This window comes from Somniosus microcephalus, chromosome 6 (genome assembly GCF_052327205.1).
Source record: "Somniosus microcephalus isolate GS21.2 chromosome 6, FLI_Smic_1.0, whole genome shotgun sequence".
NCBI classification, from domain to species: domain Eukaryota; kingdom Metazoa; phylum Chordata; class Chondrichthyes; order Squaliformes; family Somniosidae; genus Somniosus; species Somniosus microcephalus.
In genome coordinates, this window is record NC_140992.1 from 218487888 (window position 1) to 218507040 (window position 19153).

At 47.9% G+C, this 19153-nt stretch overlaps 1 protein-coding gene across 7 annotated transcripts in view; it reads left to right on the forward strand.

Moving 5' to 3' along the window:
• rpgrip1l (RPGRIP1 like) overlaps positions 1-19153 on the forward strand; it is a 253367-nt gene that overhangs the window by 201957 nt on the left and 32257 nt on the right. For 6 of the 7 annotated variants that reach the window (XM_085991415.1, XM_085991416.1, XM_085991422.1 and 3 more), the window contains one exon: positions 5827-5960. The exons of the other annotated variant lie outside the window; for it this stretch is intronic. In XM_085991415.1, the coding sequence (XP_085847541.1) occupies positions 5827-5960 (134 nt within the window). The remainder of the gene's footprint in view (positions 1-5826; positions 5961-19153) is intronic. 7 annotated transcript variants of the gene reach the window in all.

Sequence of the window (19153 nt, forward strand, 5' to 3'; positions counted from 1 at the left end):
TTTTTGGAAGTTGTAAAATAACTCCTTAAATGTACACCACTGATCATGTACCGTCTTACCCTTTAATCTATTTTCCCAGTCCACTCTAATCAATTCCGCTCTCATACCTTCATAGTCTCCTTTATTCAAGCTCAGCATGCTTGTTTGAGATCCAACCTTCTCACCCTCTACTTGAACATGGAATTCAACCATGTTATGGTCACTCATTCCAAGGGGATCCTTTACTAGGACATTTTTAATTAATCCTGTCTCATTACACAGGACCAAATCTAAGGTTGCTTGCCCCCTGGTCGGTTCAGTTACATACTGCTCAAGAAACCCATCCCTAATACACTCAATGAACTCATCCTTAAGGCTGCTCTGCCCAATTTGATTTGTCCAGTTAATATGATAGTTAAAATCCCCCATAATTATAGCTGTTCCCTTATTACAAGCCTCAACTATTTCCTGATTAATACTCCGTCCAACAGAGTTGCAACTGTTCGGAGGCCTATAGACTACGCCCACTAGTGTTTTTTTCCCCTTATTATTCCTTATCTCTACCCAAACTGTTTCACTATCCTGCTCCTTTGACCCAATATCATTTCTCTGTATTATAGTGATTCCTTCCTTTATTAACATAGCCACCCCACCTCCCCTCCCTTCCTGCCTGTCCTTCCTGATTGTTAAATAACCTGGTATGTTTAATTCCCAGTCATGGTCACCCTGCAGCCATGTTTCTGTAATGGCCACAAGATCATACCCATATGTAGTTATTTGTGCCGTTAGCTCATTCATTTTGTTACGAATGCTACGTGCATTCAGATAAAGAACTTTCAAATATGTTTTGTGACACTTAGTTCCTGTTTTTTCCCCTTTTATTACTTTACCTTTTACTCCATACCTTCTGTCCCTTCCTGACACGTTCTGTTTTTTAATTTCCCCACTGCTACCTAAGTCTATGACCTTCTCCGTTGTCATTTCTGTTATTTGCTCTCTAGAAACCTCCCCCCCACTAATTTGTTTAAAGCCCTCTCTACAGCCCTAGTTATATGATTTGCCAGGACTCTAGTCCCAGCACTGGCCAAGTGGAGTCTGTCCCAACGGAACAGCTCCCTCCTGTCCCAGTACTGGTGCCAGTGTCCCAAGAAGCAAAACCCATTTCTCCCACACCAGTCTTTGAGCCACGCATTTAACTCTTTAATTTTATTTATCCTAGCCAAATTCGCTCGTGGCTCATGTAATAACCCAGAGATTATTACCCTTGAGGTTCTGTTTTTTAATTTGACCCCTAGCTGCTCATACTCCTTTAACAGAACCTTCTTCCTCATCCTATCTATGTCGTTTGTACCAACATGGACCACGACAACTGGATCCTCCCCCTCCCACTCCAAGTTTCTTTCCAGCCCAGAAGAGATGTCCTTAACCCTGGCACCGGGCAGGCAACACAGCCTTCGGGACTCCCGCTCTTGACTGCAGAGAACCCTATCTATCCCCCTAATGATACTATCCCCTACCACTACACCATTTGCCTTCTTAACCGCCTGCTGCACCTGCATACTTACTTTCAGCGACTTGTGCACAAGGACGCCCAGGTCTCGTTGCACTTCCCCTTCTCCCAATCTATTGCCATTTAGATAATAATCTGCCTTCCTGTTTTGAAACCAAAATGGATAACCTCGCATTTATCCACGTTATACTGCATCTGCCATGCTTCTGTCCAATCACCCAACCTGTCCAAATCATACTGGAGTTTCTCGGCATCCTCCTCACAGCACATACGCCCACCCAGCTTTGTGTCATCTGCAAACTTGGAGATATTACATCTAGTTCCCTCGTCCAGATCATTAATATATATTGTGAATAGCTGGGGTCCAACGACCGATCCCTGCGGTACCCCACTAGTCACTGCCTGCCACTCGGAAAAAGAGCCGTTTATTCCAACTCTTTGCTTTCTGTCTGCCAACCACTTCTCTATCCAAGTCAATACCTTGCCCCCAATCCCATGTGCCTTAATTTTACATCTTATGTGGGACCTTATCGAAAGCCTTTTGAAAATCCAAATACACCACATCCACTGGTTCTCCCTTATCTATCTTATCAGTTACATCCTCAAAAAATTCCAGTAGATTAGTCAAGCACGATTTACCTTTTGTAAATCCATGTTGACTTTGTCCGATCCGGTCACTTTTTTCCAAGTGCTCTGCTATTACATCCTTTATAATGGACTCTAGCATTTTCCCCACTACCGATGTCAGGCTTACCGGTCTATAATTCCCCGTTTTCTCTCTACCACCTTTTTTGAACAGTGGGGTAACATTAGCTATCCTCCAATCCATGGGAACTATTCCAGAGTCTATAGAATTTTGGAAGATGACCAGCAATGCTACTATTTCTAGGGCCACTTCCTTAAGTACCCTAGGATGTAGATTATCAGGCCCTGGGGATTTATCGGCCCTCAATCCCATCAATTTCCCTAACACCATTTCTCTACAAATACTGATTTCTATCAGTTCCTCCCTTTCATTAGATCCTATGTTCCCCGACATCTTTGGGAGGTTATTTGTGTCCTCCTTTGTGAAGACTGAACCAAAGTATGTATTTAATTGGTCTGCCATTTCTTTCTTCCCCATTATAAATTCCCCTGATTCTGACTGCAAGGGACCTACGCCTGACTTCACCCGTCTTTTTCTCTTCACATATCTATAAAAGCTTTTACAGTCAGTTTTTATGTTCTCTGCAAGCTTACTCTCATACTCTATTTTCCCCCTCTTAATTAATCCCTTTGTTCTCCTTTGTTGGATCCTAAACTGCTCCCAATCCTCAGGTTTACTGCTTTTTCTGGCCAATTTATATGTCCTCTCCTTGGATCTTATGCTATCCCTAATTTCCCTTATTAGCCACGGTTGAGTCACCTTTTTTGTTTTATTTTTATGCCAAACTGGGATGAACAAATTCTGTAGTTCATCCATGCGATCTTTGAATGTTTGCCATTGCCCGTCCACCGTCAACCCTTTGAGTGACATTCCCCAATCAATCCTACCCAACTCGCACCTCATACCATCGTAGTCTCCTTTATTTAAATTCAGGACCCTGGTCTCTGAGTCAACTATTTCACTCTCCATCTTCTATCATATTATGATCGCTCCGACCCAAGGGGCCTCGCACAACAAGATTGCTAATTAATCCTTTCTCATTACATAATACCCAGTCTAAGATGGCCTGATCTCTAGTTGGTTCCTCGACATATTGGTCCAGGAAACCATCCCGTATACACTCCAGGAATTCCTCCTCCACAGTATTGTTACTAATTTGGTTAGCCCAATCTATATGTAGATTAAAGTCATCCATGATAACTGCTGTGCCCCTATTGCACGCTTCTCTAATTTCCCGTTTAATGCCATCCCCGACCTCCGCATTACTGTTTGGAGGTCTATATACCACTCCCACTAACGTTTTCTGCCCCTTGGTATTTCTCAGTTCTACCCATACAGATTCCACATCATCAGAGCTAATATCCTTCCTTTCAATTGTGTTAATCCCCTCTTTAACCAGCAATGCTACCCCACCTCCTTTTCCTTTCTGCCTATCTTTCCTGAATATTGAATACCCCTGGATGTTGAGTTCCCAGCCGTGGTCACCCTGGAGCCATGTTCCCGTAATCCCAATCATATCATATTCGTTTACCTCTATTTGCGCAGCTAATTCATCCACCTTATTACGAATGCTCCTCGCATTAAGACACAAAGCGTTCAGGCTTGTTTTTTTAACGCTCTTAGATCTTTTAGAATTATTATTTACTGTGGCCATGTTTGATTTAAACCCTTGATTTCTCTGCCTGTCACTTTCATTTTTCTCCTTCCTGTCTTTTACTTTTATCCTTGTTTCCCTTTCCTCTGTTTCCCCGCTCAGATTCCCAACCCCCTGCCATTTTAGTTTAAACCCTCCCCCAGAGCACTAGCAAACACTCCCCCTAGGACATCGGTCCCGGCCCTGCCCAGGTGCAAACCGTCCGGTTTGAACTGGTCCCACCTCCCCCAGAACCGGTTCCAATGTCCCAGGAATTTGAATCCCTCCCCATGGCACCATTCCTCTAGCCACGTATTCATCTGAAATATCCTTCTATTTCTACTCTGACTAGCACCTGGCACTGGTAGCAATCCTGAGATTACTACCTTTGAGGTCCTGTTTTTTAATTTACCTCCTAACTCCCTATATTCAGCTTTTAGGACCTCATCCCGTTTTTTACCTATATCGTTGGTACCTATATGCACCACGACAACTGGCTGTTCACCCTCCCCCTTCAGAATGCCCTGCAGCCGCGCCGAAACATCCTTGACCCTTGCACCAGGGAGGCAACACACCATCCTGGAGTCTCGTTTGCGGCCGCAGAAACGCCTATCTATTCCCCTTACAATAGAATCCCCTATTACTATAGCTCTCCCCCTCTTTTTCCTCCCGTCCTGTGCAGCAGAGCCACCCCTGGTGCCAGGAAGTTGGCTGCTGCTGCCTTCCCCTGGTAAACCATCCCCCCCCATCAGTGTCCAAAGCGGTATATCTGTTTGAGAGGGGGATGGCCACAGGGGACCCCGGCACTACCTGCCTGTGCCTAGTACTCTGCCTGTTGGTCACCCGTTCCCTTTCTGCCTGTGCCACCTTTATCTGCGGTGTGACCAACTGATTAAACATGCTATTCACGATGTCCTCAGCATCGCGAATGGTCCAGTATGTATCCAATCGCTGCTGCAGCACCGCAGTACGATCTGCCAGTAGCTGCAGCTGGACACACTTCCTGCACACGTAGTTGTGAGGGACACAGGAAGTGTCCCTGAGTTCCCACATAGCGCAGGAGGAGCATACCACGGCACCGGGCTGTCCTGCCATGACTTACCCTTTAATTAATTGCAATTAAATTAAATCAAATCAATCCCACCAATTACACTACAGTTAAATGGTATATTTAAGGGCCCTGGTTTATAAACAGTCCCCGCTACACCACAGAGAGCTTAGAATCTATAAACCACAGAGTTAGAGTTTAAAAAAGAAAGAAATACTCACCAACCAATCACTTACCTGCTTTCTGGTGACGTCACACTTCGATTACTTTTTACTTCTCTCCCTTTCTCTGAGATTGGAGATTAGTAAACCTACCTGGTCTCTGGGGGCCTTTTAAAGCCTCGCCGCTCGCGTTTCCTGCCGCTGTGAGGTCTACCTGGTCTCTGGGGGCCTTTTAAAGCCTCGCCGCTCGCGTTTCCTGCCGTTGATGCTGTGAGGCCTACCTGGTCTCTGGGGGCCTTTTAAAGCCTCGCCGCTCGCGTTTCCCGCCGCCGCCGCTGTGAGGCCTACCTGGTCTTTGGGAGCCTTTTAAAGCCTCTCCGCTCGCGTTTCCCGCCGCAGCTGCTGCCGCTGTGAGGCCTACCTGGTCTCTGGGGGCCTTTTAAAGCCTCGCCGCTCGCGTTTCCCGCCACCGCCGCTGCCGCTGTGAGGCCTACCTGGTCTCTGGGAGCCTTTTAAAGCCTCGCCGCTCGCGTTTCCCGCCGCCACTGAACCAGGTATAGTAGGTACTGATTTACCATTTCAAAAGATTTTGAATGGCTTAGTCCATTTCTGATTTTCCTGGAATTGTTTCACTTCCTGATCTCAATTTTTTCTGTTTCTTTAATTCACATTTGTTAAAAGCTATGTCATATTGAGTATTGCTTTAGAGCCTGGTAGAAAAAGTTTTAAAAGTGTACGTCCTGTGGAGCAGATTTTTGTTTGAAGATTTCAACTTCACACAGAAAACAGATTTCCACTTCCTCCATTGGGACATTTCTTGATGAAATGTACTTCTATTTTCATCCCTAGTATAAAGTTTACAATAGTCAGTGATCCACCTGAAGATGAACAGGACTTGGAGTGTGAAGATGTTGGCTTTGCATATGTTAATCTGAGAGAGCTTTTCGAAAACCAAGAGGACGTTATTGAACAGGACATTGACAGTGAGTACACAGAAAATTCTAGGAATTTTTATTGGGGTCAAGTGCAAAAGGTATCAGAGTTCTAACTGTTGCTACTTCTTTTAATATGTGTTCTGTATATATTTGATAATGCTGTTACTTTGCACTTTGTCAGCACTGATTCCAAATGTTTAATTGGCCTATTAAATCTTGAAATCATACTAAATAAACAGGAATGTTGGCTGGCACTGTAAAGATCATGATAAACTCATTGCCAGTTAATACTGGTATGACTATTCAAATAATTTAGAAATGAGAAAAACTGTTTCACATAGTTTACATATTTCCGATGAATGCACTGCAGACATTTTTGCTGTTATGCCTTTCCTTACTGTGAGTTATTTCATCGCAAGTGCAGTCCTGTTCTCTCTTATGTAATATGATATAAACCTCCTTCTTCCATAGGAATCTACACAGAAGAAAACAGTAACCAGATAGTATAATTTTTTATATAAAATTCCTAAATCATATGTTTTGTATTATCTGAAATAACAGATCATAGGGAGTGTTACAAGGTTATAACAGAATTCAGAAAATGCTAGAAATACTCAGCAGGTTAGGCAGCATCTGTGGAGAGAAAAACAGAGTTAACATTTCAGGTCGATGACCTTTTGTCAGAACTGGAAAAAGTTAGAGATGTAACAGATTTTAAACAAGTGCAGGGGCAGGGAAAGGAGGGAGGGGTCTCCTCTACATTGGGGGGACCAAACGCAGATTGGGTGACCGCTTTGCGGAACACCTCCGTTCAGTCCGCAAGCGTGACCCCGAGCTTCCGGTCACCTGTCACTTTAATTCTCCGCTCCACTCCCACTCTGACCCCTCTGTCCTCGGCCTCTTGCACTGTTCCAACGAAGCTCAACGAACAGCACTTCATCTTTCTATCAGGCATTTTACAGCCTTCTGGACTCAACATAGAGTTCAACAATTTCAGACCATAACCTCTGCCCCTATTTTTTCCAGATGGCAGCTGTTGATGACTCTGCTATACCCATTTACACCTCTTCTAGATCCATCTTTTGTTTCTTTACTTGTGCCATTACCATCTCCTTTTGCTTTGTACAATCATTTCTTTTGTCATTTAATCACTCCTGCCTTCCATCCTATCACAGACTTTCCCTTTTGTTCTTTCCTCCCTTCCCGTCTTTCCCTGCTACTGCACTTGCTTAAAATCTGTTACATCTCTAATTTCTCCAGTTCTGATGAAGGGTCATCGACCTGAAACATTAACTCTGTTTCTCTCTCCACAGATGCTGCCTGACCTGCAAAGTATTTCCAGCATTTTCTGTTTTTATTTCAGATTTCCAGCATCCGCAGTATTTTGCTTTGATAACAGAATTCAGTTTGATTTCATTAATAAACCACACTAGTTTTTCTCTTTTGGTTTATGATACCATCAGAACTTCTCCATTGTATTATAACTTTGCAAATCACCCCAGTTATTCTATTCACTTCCTGTCTTGCATATGTGACCTGATTTTGGAATATAAACCGTTTGACTTATGGTGTTTGAGTGCCAGTTTTGGTGCTGGTTAGTACTGAATTATAAACAGTTTGGTGGGAAAATTCGTCCCCTTAGCTCCTTCGGCACTAGACCAGTATCGCTGGGGCAAGGCGAATCCAGTACTGCACGTCAAATCCAGCCCCCCCCCTGCAGCGCCGCCGGTAAGAGGTATCACTGGCAGGTAGATCGTGACATCAGTGAGTGTGAAATGCTCACTGACCGCCTGATTTGCTAAATTGATTCTCGCCACTTACCTCACCGCCTAGAGTAAACACCGACTGGGAGAGCTGGCGTGCAGCACCAGAAAGCCGGCTCCAGGGACGTTCTTTAAAGGGATTATCAGTAATCACTTGCTAGAGAGGACAGCAGGTTCCTGCTCCACTGACCCACTGCCACTCCCCCAGGGTAGCACCTCAGCATCCCTAGCAATCTGTTGGAGCACAGATTTCTGGCCTGCTGCGACACTGTGGATGGTGGTTGACCCAGTCAGAGCTTGCGTCGCATCAAGCTGAGACTGCATGAGAGCAGCCTGAGATTGGATGCCACCAACCATTGTCTGCATTACAGCACTAAGACGTTGATGCACCATCAATTACTCAAAAGACTGAGGTTAAGCGAGTAACAACCAGGCTTTTATTAACTAAAGAATGAAGGTCTAATCTCGAGTGGTCGACCCGTCCAGAATACTAAGGGACTGGGAGGTAGTCACTTATATACCTGGAATAGTGGGAGGAGTCAGCCGAGGCATGTCCAGACCTGTACCTAGTGGAATACACATACACATACAGACAAGTATAACAGTGGTTTACCACATTCACCCCTTGTTTAAAAATGAGTCCGGCGGGGTGAAGTGTATTTAAAAGTTCGTGTATTGGAGTCTCTCCGGAGGTCTTGTCTGCCGCTGTGATCGACATGGCGACGGCAGGGGTGGTGGAGCTTCCGGCGTCGCGTCCCGTGTAGGCTGGGGCACTGGAGTGTAGTCCTCGTGGGTGATGGTCCGAGGCGAGCCGGCTGCTGGGGTTGGATATCGGGTCGTGGGGGGGGGTGGTAATGGGTAGTGTGTTACAGCGGTCCCCGAGGGTGTCGTTGGGGGGGGGGGTGGTAATGGGTAGTGGGTTACAGCGGTCCCCGAGGGTGCGAGGTCTCGTATGGAGACTGTGTCCTCCCACCCGTCCGGGTACGCAATGTAAGCGTACTGGGGGTTGGCGTGGAGGAGGTCGACCCTCTTGACCAGGGGGTCCGTTTTATTGGTCCTCACGTGTCTTCTCAGTAGTACCGGCCCTGGGGACGTCAGCCATGGCGGTAACGCTGTCCCTGATGTGGACTTCCTTGGGAAGACAAACATTTTCTCGTGAGGGGTGGCATTGGTGGCAGTGCAGAGCAGTGACCGAATCGAGTGGAGCGCATCGGGGAGCACCTCCTGCCAGCGGGAGGTCGGAAGGCCCCTAGACTTTAAGGCTAGTTGGGCGGCCTTCCAAACTGTTGCATTCTCTCTTTCCACCTGTCCATTCCCCCGGGGGTTGTAACTGGTGGTCCTGCTTGTGGCTATACCCCTAGCGAGCAGGTACTGGCGGAGTTCGTCGCTCATAAACGATGAGCCCCGGTCGCTATGGATATAGCTGGGGAAACCGAACAGGGTGAAGAGGCTGTTCAGACATTTAATGACCGTGGCACTGGTCATGTCCGGGCAGGGGATAGCGAACGGGAAACGGGAGTACTCGTCAATGATGTTGAGGAAGTACACATTGCGGTCGGAGGAGGGGAGAGGCCCTTTAAAATCGACGCTCAGGCGTTCGAAAGGGCGAGTGGCTTTTATCAGGTGGGCTCTGTCTGGTCTATAAAAGTGCGGTTTGCACTCAGCGCAGACTTGGCAGTTCTTGGTCATGGTCCTGACCTCCTCGATGGAGTAAGGCAGGTTGCGGGCCTTGATGAAGTGGAAGAACCTGGTGACCCCCGGGTGGCAGAGGTCATTGTGGAGGGCCCTCAGCCTATCGATCTGCGCGCTGGCGCAGGTGCCACGCGATAGGGCATCTGGGGGTTCATTGAGCTTCCCAGGCCGGTACAAGATCTCGTAATTGTAGGTGGAAAGTTCGATTCTCCACCTCAAGATCTTGTAATTTTTGATTTTGCCCCTCTGCTTGTTGTTGAACATAAAAGCAACTGAACGCTGGTCAGTGAGCAGGGTAAATCGTTTTCCAGCCAGGTAGTGCCTCCAATGACGCACAGCCTCCACAATAGCCTGGGCCTCCTTCTCGACCGCGGAGTGTCTGGTCTCCGGGCCCTGGAGGGTTCGTGAGAAGAATGCCACAGGTCTCCCCGCCTGATTAAGGGTGGCGGCCAGAGCGAAGTCGGACGCATCGCTTTCCACCTGGAAGGGGATGGATTCGTCCACTGCGTGCATGGTGGCTTTGGCAATGTCCTCCTTGATATGGTGGAAGGCCGAGCAGGCCTCTGCCATCAGGGGAAAAGAGGTGGATTTGATCAGCGGACGGGCTTTGTCTGCATAGTAGGGGACCCACTGGGCGTAGTAGGAAAAAAAACCCTAGGCACCTCTTCAGAGCTTTTAGGCAGTGGGGCAGTGGGAGTCCCATAAGGGGACGCATCCGGTCCGGGTCGGGACCGACGACCCCGTGTTCCACAACACAGCCAAGGATGGCGAGGCGGTCTGTGCGGAATATGCACTTCTCCTTGTTATATGTCAGGTTCAGGAGTTGGGCGGTGCGGAGGAATTTCTCGAGGTTTGCGTCATGGTCCTGCAAGTCATGGCCGCAGATGGTCACATTGTCTAGGTAAGGGAAAGTGGCCTGCAGCGCGTTTTGATCGACCATCCGGTCCATCTCCCTTTGGAAGACGGAGACCCCGTTGGTAACGCCAAAGGGAACCCTAAGGAAGTGATAGAGGCGGCCGTTTGCCTCAAAAGCAGTATACTGGCGGTCTTCGGGGCGGATGGGGAGCTGGTGGTACGCTGATTTCAGGTCAATGGTCGAAAAGACGCGGTACTGCGCGATCTGGTTGACCATGTCAGCTATGCGGGGGAGTGGGTAGGCGTCCAGCAGGGTGTAGCGGTTTATTGTTTGGCTGTAGTCGATGACCAGGCGTTGTTTCTCGCTGGTCTTAACGACCACAACCTGGGCTCGCCAGGGGCTGGAGCTGCCCTCAATAATCCCCTCCTTCAGGAGCCGCTCCACTTCGGTTTTGATGAAAACCCTGTCCCCGGCACTGTATCGCCTGCTCTTTGTGGCGATGGGCTTACAGTCGGGGGTGAGGTTAGCAAACAGTGGGGGGGGTGGGACTCTGAGTGTGGAGAGGTTGCATCTGGTGTGCGGCGGGCAATTTGGAGGCTGCTGGCTGCGGACTGTGAGTGGGGGGAGGGGGCCACCGTACGCCATCGTAACGCTTTTGAGGTGGCACTGGAAATCCAACCCCAGTAGAACGGCAGCGCAAAGTTGGGGCAGGACCAGGAGTTTAAAATTATTGAACACAGTCCCGTCTACTACTAGTGTCACCACGCAGTAGCCGCCAATGTCCGCTGACTGGGACTCGGCGGCCATAGAAATCCGCTGGTGCGCAGGCAGGACTGGGAGAGAGCAATGCCGCACCGTGTCGGGGTGGATGAAGCTCTCTGTGCTCCCGGAGTCAAAAAGGCAGTTTATTGCATGGCCGTTTACCTTAACGTCCATTTTGGACCGAGCTAGTTGGTGCGGTCTCGTTTGGTCCAGCGTAACAGAGGCCAGCGTAGGGGTCGGTGTGTCGCTGCGGGTATCAGATGGGGGGGGGGGTTGGCGGCCTGCTGCGTCTCAGCTGGTGTCCAAGATGGCGGCGTCCATGATTCCCATGTGGCTGGAGTCGTCCAAGATGGCTGCTGCTGCGGTGGTTCGCACATGGCTGAGGAGGCCCAAGATGGCGGCCCGCACGGCCCACACGCGGCGCTGTTGGGGGCCCAAGATGGCGGCTCGCACGGCCCACACGCGGCGCTGCTGGCGTTCGGGGTGGCTTTGGCCTTGCAGACGCTAGCGTAGTGTCCCTTTTTCCCGCAGCCCGAGCAGGTCGCATTCTTCGCCGGGCAGCGCGCTCTGGGGTGTTTGGCCTGGCCACAGAAGTAGCATTTCTGGCCTTGGGATACTGCTGTCTGGCTTTGGGACACTGCTGCGGTGGCTGGGCCGTTGTTGAGCTGTGGCTGGGGTGGCACGGTGCTATGGGGCTGTCCTACCGTGTCCCAGGTTGTCGTTCCCCGCGGCGTCCACGGTGCAGAGGAGTAGGCATCCATGCCCCGGTAGGCTGCGTCCAGCGTTAGTGCAATTTCGGAGGCTTTGTCGAGGGTGAGGTCACTCTGCTCCAGCAGTCGCTGTCGGGTGTAGTTGGACCTGTGGCCCGCTACGAAGGCATCCCGGATCAGTTCCTCCGTGTACTTAGTGGGCGTTACTGCCTTACACCCACAGGCCCGGCCAAGCACGGACAGTGCTTGGAGGTATTCCTCAGTCGATTCCCCAGGTTGTTGCTTGCGACTCCCCAGGAGGTGCCTGGCGTAAACTTCGTTCACAGGGCGCGTGTACTGGGTCTTGAGGAGCTGGAGGGCGGCTGTGTACGAGGTCGCGTCCCGGATGACTGAGTACACTCGGTGGTTCACCTTGGAGATCAGGACAGACAGTTTGTTCGCATCCGTTACGACCGCAGTGGAGGCAGTCAGGAATGCCTCGAAGCACATGAGCCAGTGAGCAAACTTGGTGGAAGCGTCCGCTTCCCGACTGTCCAGGTCCAGGCATGCTGGTGTGAGGATCTTCTCCATTATAAAAAATTTCGTTAATAAAATTGATGCGCCATCAATTACTCAAAAGACTGAGGTTAAGCGAGTAACAACCAGGCTTTTATTAACTAAAGAATGAAGGTCTAGTCTCAAGTGGTCGACCCGTCCAGAATACTAAGGGACTGGGCGGTAGTCACTTATATACCTGGAATAGTGGGAGGAGTCAGCCGAGGAATGTCCAGACCTGTACCTAGTGGAATACACATACACATACAGACAGGTATAACAGTGGTTTACCACAGACGTTGCATCGCTTCCGCCTGTACTGCAATGGAAGCTGCCAGATCGCCCATCACACAGGGCATCAGGTCTGGGTCACCATGGTCTCTCTGGGAGTCTACCATCCTTTGCAGACTGGAAATATGGGCTCCTGGTGTGCACAGAGCCTTGTACAATGTTGGATGCGGACTCCTCCACGCTCCTTACCATTGCCGAGAGGCTCTCAGGCACCCTTGCCATTGCACCTATCATTTCCGTGTGCATGCCCATCACCCTTCTTCTAAAGGCCTCCCCATTGAGGTCCTCATCTGAGTCCTGTGCAGCAGAACTCATGCGCGAACTCACCCTCCGGGGTGCTGGCCCCCAAGCTACCTTTTCCCCTGGCCTTGCTGCAGTCCACTCGTCCCTGGTGCCTCACCCTGTGCAGATCCCGATACTATTCTAGCCTCTAAAGAACGCATAGTGCCAGTATCTGAGCTGGTGTCTGAGGGTGAGAGATGCAGTAATGCGGTGTGTTCTTCCTCCTCTTCTCCCACCTCACTCTCTACTGTGCTCTCGGGGACAAGCTGCTCAGGTGCTTGCTGATTATCTGAAAGCATAAAGGCACAAGAGTCGGGTTAAGGTGAGGGGAGGGGGTCAGGAGGGGAGAAATGCATGCATGATTAGCTGGAAAGTGTGAAATGCTTGTGGGGTGAGGGGGAAGTGGGATGTGAGAAGAAGGAGTAGGAATGAACATACCGTTGTTCTCCCCAAGGGCGCCCACCACCTGGCGCCCAATGATTTGCAGCACTCGATTCTCCAGCGCAGACAGTGGTTGGATGTCGGCTTGTCCCCTGCCTGTGCGCTCCTGCTCCTTCCTGTTGTGCGCTACCTTGGCCTGCAAGAGAAAGGTGAGTGTGGAGCAATGTGTTTGCGTAATGGGCCTGCCATAGCTGAATAGCTGTCATTGTGTGCAAGGTGTGACATGTGGGTGTGAGTGTTACTAGATAGAGATTGTTGGGTGAGTGCTGGGGGTGTGGTGCTTTGGGCAGTGTGCGCAGACTGTTGTTCAGATGGAGGTATGTAGCATTTGTTGAAGCATTCACTCACCCTGACCACCCTAAGTGAGGTCATAAAATTTCTTCCTGCACTGTGTGGTCCTGGGGACCACAGTGCTGCCCGAGCCGTGCTGCGCTACCTCCCTCCACATGGTATGGAAGACTCGTGGCGAGGGCCACTTGCCATATGCCACCGCCCTCCGTCTCTCCACAGCGAAAACCAATGCCTCCAGTGCTTCATTGGAGAACCTGCGGGCTCCCTCCCTGGGACTTGGACCTGTCATGAGCACACCTGGTTCAGTCCTCCGGCTTCTGTTTCCGCTTCTGCTTCTGCTTGCTGAGGCAGCTGCCCAACCAGCAATGCTGAGAATGAGGTGCTGCAGCATCAATGAACCTCCCCTTTAAGTCGTGAAAAAAAGTCTGTGGCAATTTTGGGCTGGATTTTACCAGCCCTGAGGAGGCAGGTTTGGAGGTGGGACTGTTGGCAAAATGGGAAAAATTGAGAGCGGGTCCCAGCACCGCTCCCAACCCGCCTCCGAACCATCTTCCCGGGAGGCAGGTCCCCCAACTCGCGCAGGGACCCGTCTCCTCGAGGCGTGAAGGGGATTAGAGCCAATTAACTGCCTGTTAAGAGGTAGTTAAGAGGCAGTTTTGAGGCTTTTCCCCATTTTACCCATGCAAGCACGGGCTTCCCGACGGCTGCGAACTTCGCCAGGGTCAGCGAGGTGAGCAGTGGGTCTATGGGGGTGAGAGGGGTCGAAATGTCCGCTGTAGAGGTGAGTGATGGGTGCAAGTGTAGACAGGTAAGTATGAGAGGTGAGTGTAAAGTGTTGGAAAAAGTTTCCTTACCTTTGTTTCTTTCTGCAGGCTTCAATCCTTAGGGATCCGGAGGTGCCTCATCTCAACGCAGAGATGACAGAATGGCTGCTGCATTCTCAGATGCAGCAGCCATCTGCTTTCTGCTGAAGAGAGATGTCTTGGTGAGCCTTCTGTGCAAGAGCTCACCTTAGAACAGAGATTGTCAGTGTTTGACAGCTTCTCAAAGCTGTCAAACGCTGACAATTCATCTGTCAAAATTTTTTCGACAGATGAAATGTCATACGCTGACATCCTCTGTCACCAGCTTCCCCTTAATTGGCCGGTAAACCTGCTAATGAGGTCAATCAAGGGAAAATAGCGTGGGCTGGTCAGATGTCGTTGGGGGCGGGACTGAAACCCGAAAACCAGCAGTCCCGCGTCCAACGCGCCCCCATTGATAAAATCCAGCCCAATGAGTTGTAATTAGACTGCACCCGATATTGGTCCAGCCTTTAAGTGTAACGCTGATGAGCTTGGGTTTTAAGACTTGATTTAGGACTCCAATCATTTTATTGAGCAGTGAGCATGAATTTTTCGTGCAGTCTAAAGCATTTGCGCCTGGCGCTAATTCTCCAGCTTTTCTGCTGACACCACCCATTCCTTGGCTACAATGAATTTCTTGCCCTTTTAGTCTGTGGAATGATGGTTACTGATGCTAATCAGATTAATTTGGCACCTTGTTTATAGACTAAAAAGAAGAGCTAAACCATGTAAAAGGGGTGAATCAGCTCCCCCTATAATTATAAACATTGTGACCCAGAAATTGCTCGGGTCACGATCCCTGCGGTTACATCGAGATCGTGCCCAAAGGTGCCCTCCAGCTTAAGTTTGCTTCTGAAATCCTTGTAATAAAGGAGAACGTGCACTTAGTTTGTGCTCAATTATACATGGAGATTATAGTCATGCAAGAAAGGGTGCAATTATGTCATGCTCAGTTGTTTATTCATATTATTTAGGCTTACATTGTCACTTGGGCTAAAGAGGTCTGATGATATGTGATGTGATGTTCTAGGATGGGTTCTAGATTGAAGGATTTGTAATTTGGGTGAAGGTGGGAGGTAAGGAGTAATGACAGTGGTGACAAAGACAGACTGTTAAACAGATTAGACCCTTCATTGATAAATTGAGTTTTGATACCCCTTGCAGCTGTCACTGAGGAGTCCTCCTGGGTGCTGTTTCATTCCATGCTCTTCTGCCTCCAAAACAGCTTGTGTGAACTTCCCAGGAATTTCCATTTACAGGCTTTCTTGAATGGTAAAGCTGCAGCACATTGCAAGCTACTGATATGAGGAATACATGCTCTGGAGCATATTGCAGAAACCTTCCTGTTCTATCAATGCAGCAAACACCTTTTCAAGACCCTCTGGTTCTCTGTATGACAACTCCGGTAGAAGCTTGTACCTAGTAGCACTCCTCAACCGCTGTTCTTGCAACTCTTAGAGGTCATTATCTATAGTATTAAAGGGCATTCCTTGTCACCCACAAGTCATCTATTCACTTGATTTACCTTTCTTGAAAAGCTCAGTGAGAACAGAACTCCTGAGGATAAATGCATCATGGCAACTTCCAGCAAATCTAGCATTGATGTGGAGGAATTGTTACATGTCGTCATAACAAGTAGTGCCCCTTTCTATTTAGAAAGTTGAAGGAGTTAACTGTAGGAGCTAGCATGCTGCCTACAAGCCATCTATTGCACCCTGCACTTTTGGGAACCCAACAACATGATAAAACTGCTTGGCCCTATCACACTGTTTCCATGCTGTCATGCCAAACTGGATGAATTCTCCTGCTTTTCTAAAACATGTGTCAGTTCCATGAGAAATATATCCTTGGACAGCACCCTAGGTGGTGGAAGATTTTTCTTGTTCACTATTCGCAGCAAATTATAAACATGTTCTTTTTATACGTGTTTACAATTTTGCTACAAATAGCGAACTGAGGAAGTCTTCCCCTAGTGTCTGTTTTATTATACTCTTGTGCGACTGACACTTACATTAGCATCAACTAGTATTACTCATCAGTCAATCAATGCAGTGAGCGCAGCGAAAGACAATAGTTTTATCTTTGTGATCTCAGCAGCTATAACCTTTTAATTTTATTGCTATTTGACATAAATCATAGAAGACATTGCTTTCTGGAATGAGTTTTTTATAGCACATAGTGAATGATGTAATAAAGATAGCTTAATAAAATCAGTTCTGACCAGTATATGAAACTTAAAAATTAATCAGGTCTTTGGACATGATAAAGCATGTATAGAACACCCTTTGAATTTGTGTCAAGTAGTTAGTTGGGGAAAGTTTTCAGGTAGTTAAACCCTAAAGGTAAAAATTGAAAAATATTTGCAGTACTATCTTCTGTTAACAATGGAATGATGTTGGGAAAAGATTCAACCAGTTGCAGGTTCCACTGAGGTACTATTCCCAGTGGAACTGCACTTTACAAACTTATGGTACATCAAGACCATTAATGCAGGGGCTTTCTATATTTGAAAAGTTTTCTTCTCAGCAGATTATCAGTAGCCGTGCTCATTTAATTAAAAAAACATCAAGCTACCTGTTATATATTTAAAGTACTGTTTATACAGCATGCATTCAGAAATATCCACATATATTCTAAGTGCATTTCTGTGTTTCTGCATTATCTGTGTGAAAAGCTTACGGGAAATAGGATAAAAATGTGTTTTTATTTCATTTCTGCATGGTATATAAGAGCAAAAGAACAAAAAGTGCAACTTGCATTAAAAAAAAATAAGGAAAACTATTTTTAGTTATTGATGAGCTGTATTTGTAAACACCAGCAGCTCTGCTTCCATTACAGCGGTGTGCAACAAACAGTAAAAGTGGGAAAATGGCTGAAGTACTACACACGCCTTCTGTGACTCAGCGATCGAAGCATTAACTCACTATACTAACTTTCTTTTTCTTATTAAGTCTGGCTTTCCTCTACCGGATCTACACTGAAATTTATTATATTTATGACTCCTGAATTCTGAATGCTATATAGAAAAGGATGCTTCACATCTTTGTATTAGGGAGAAAAACCAGCAGAGATTATAAAAACAGGGGGGGATTTCCTCAGTATGGTGTTGTCGTGAACATTTTCTTTTCAAGATTTTTTGAATTAATTCCCAGGATGTGCGCATTGCTGGCATACCTGTATTTATTGCCCATCCCTAGTTACCCAGAGAAGGTGGTGCTTGCCTTCTTGTTTGGTGCAACTGAGAGGATTTCTGCCACTTCAGAGGGCAATTAAGAGTCAACCACACTGGTGTGGGACTGGCGTCACATATAGGCCAGACTGGGTAAGGACGGCAGACTTCCTTCCCTAAAGAAACTTAGTGAAACGGTTGGGTTTTTATGACAATTATGCATCTTCATGGTCAATCTTATTGATAACCAGTTTTTGTTTATTATGTCCAGATTTTTTTTTTACCTGAATTAAAATTCTCAAACTGCCATAGTGGAACTTGACCCAAGGGATTATTAGTCCTGGAATACTAATCCAGTATCATAACCACTACACTACCATACCCAATGTGGGTTTCCCATAAAAACATAGAAGTTTTCAGTACATAAGGAGGGCATTCAACCCACCGGGCTGGATTTTGTGCATGGAGACATGCTGGAGGCGGGACTGCTGCTTGTCAAGTCTCTGTCCTGCCTCCATCATGTTCTGACCAACCAGTGGGATTTTCCCCTAATTGACCTTGTTAAGCCCACCTTGCAGGCTCAGCAGGCCAATTAAGGGGAAGTCACTGACAGAGCACGTCAACGTCTGATGTGCCATCTGTCAAGATTTCTTGAAAGAAGAAATGTCAGTGTTTGACAGCTCTGTGAAGCTGTCAAACACTGACATTCTGTGTAGTTTGATGAGTCCTTGTGTTCAGGACTCATCAAACCTTTCAACTTTGTAGAAAGCAGATGACTGTTGGTTCAGAGGATCCAACAGCCATTCTGTGAAATCTACAATGGAGATGTCGGGGACTCCGGAGCCACAGCGGCTGAAGGCTGCCGGCAGAAACAAAGGTAAGTGAACATTTTCTAACACTTAACACTCACCTTACATACTTATCATTCCACACTTGCACCCATCACTCACCTCTACATCTTACTTACAGGCCCCTCCGACCCCCGCAGACCTCCTACTCGACTCCTCCAACCCGACGGGGTTCTCCGAGGTCGGGAAGCCTTCATCTGAAATGGTAAAATGGGACTAATCCTTTTTTCTGCCTGTTTACTACCAGTTAACAGGCAGTTAAAAGGAATTAATCCCTTTCCCGCCTCGAGGCGACAGAACCCGGGGCAGGACGGCTTCCCGCCTCCTGGCAAAAGGGAATGGAGGCGGGATGGGGGCGGGTTTGCCATCCGCCCTCACTTTCTGCAACTTTACCGGCAGTCCCGGCTCCATACCCGCCTCCTCGGGGCTGACAAAATCCAGCCCATCGTGTCTGTGTCGGCTCTTTGTTAGGGAAATCTAAAACTAATCCCACTGCCCTAATCTATACTCATAGCCCTCTATTTTCCTCTGCTTCAATTATTTATCCAATTTTCCCTTAAAAGATTCAATGGTCAATTCCTTGTGGCAAAGTCGCCATGATCCAACAACCCCCACGTAAAGAAATTTCTCCTAACCTCTCATCTCGCTCTCTTAGCGACAATTTTAAATTGTTGACCTCTCTTCACTGACTCCCTAACCATAGGAAGCTGTCTGTCCCCATTCGCGCTATCAAATTTTGAAAATCTCTGTTAAATCT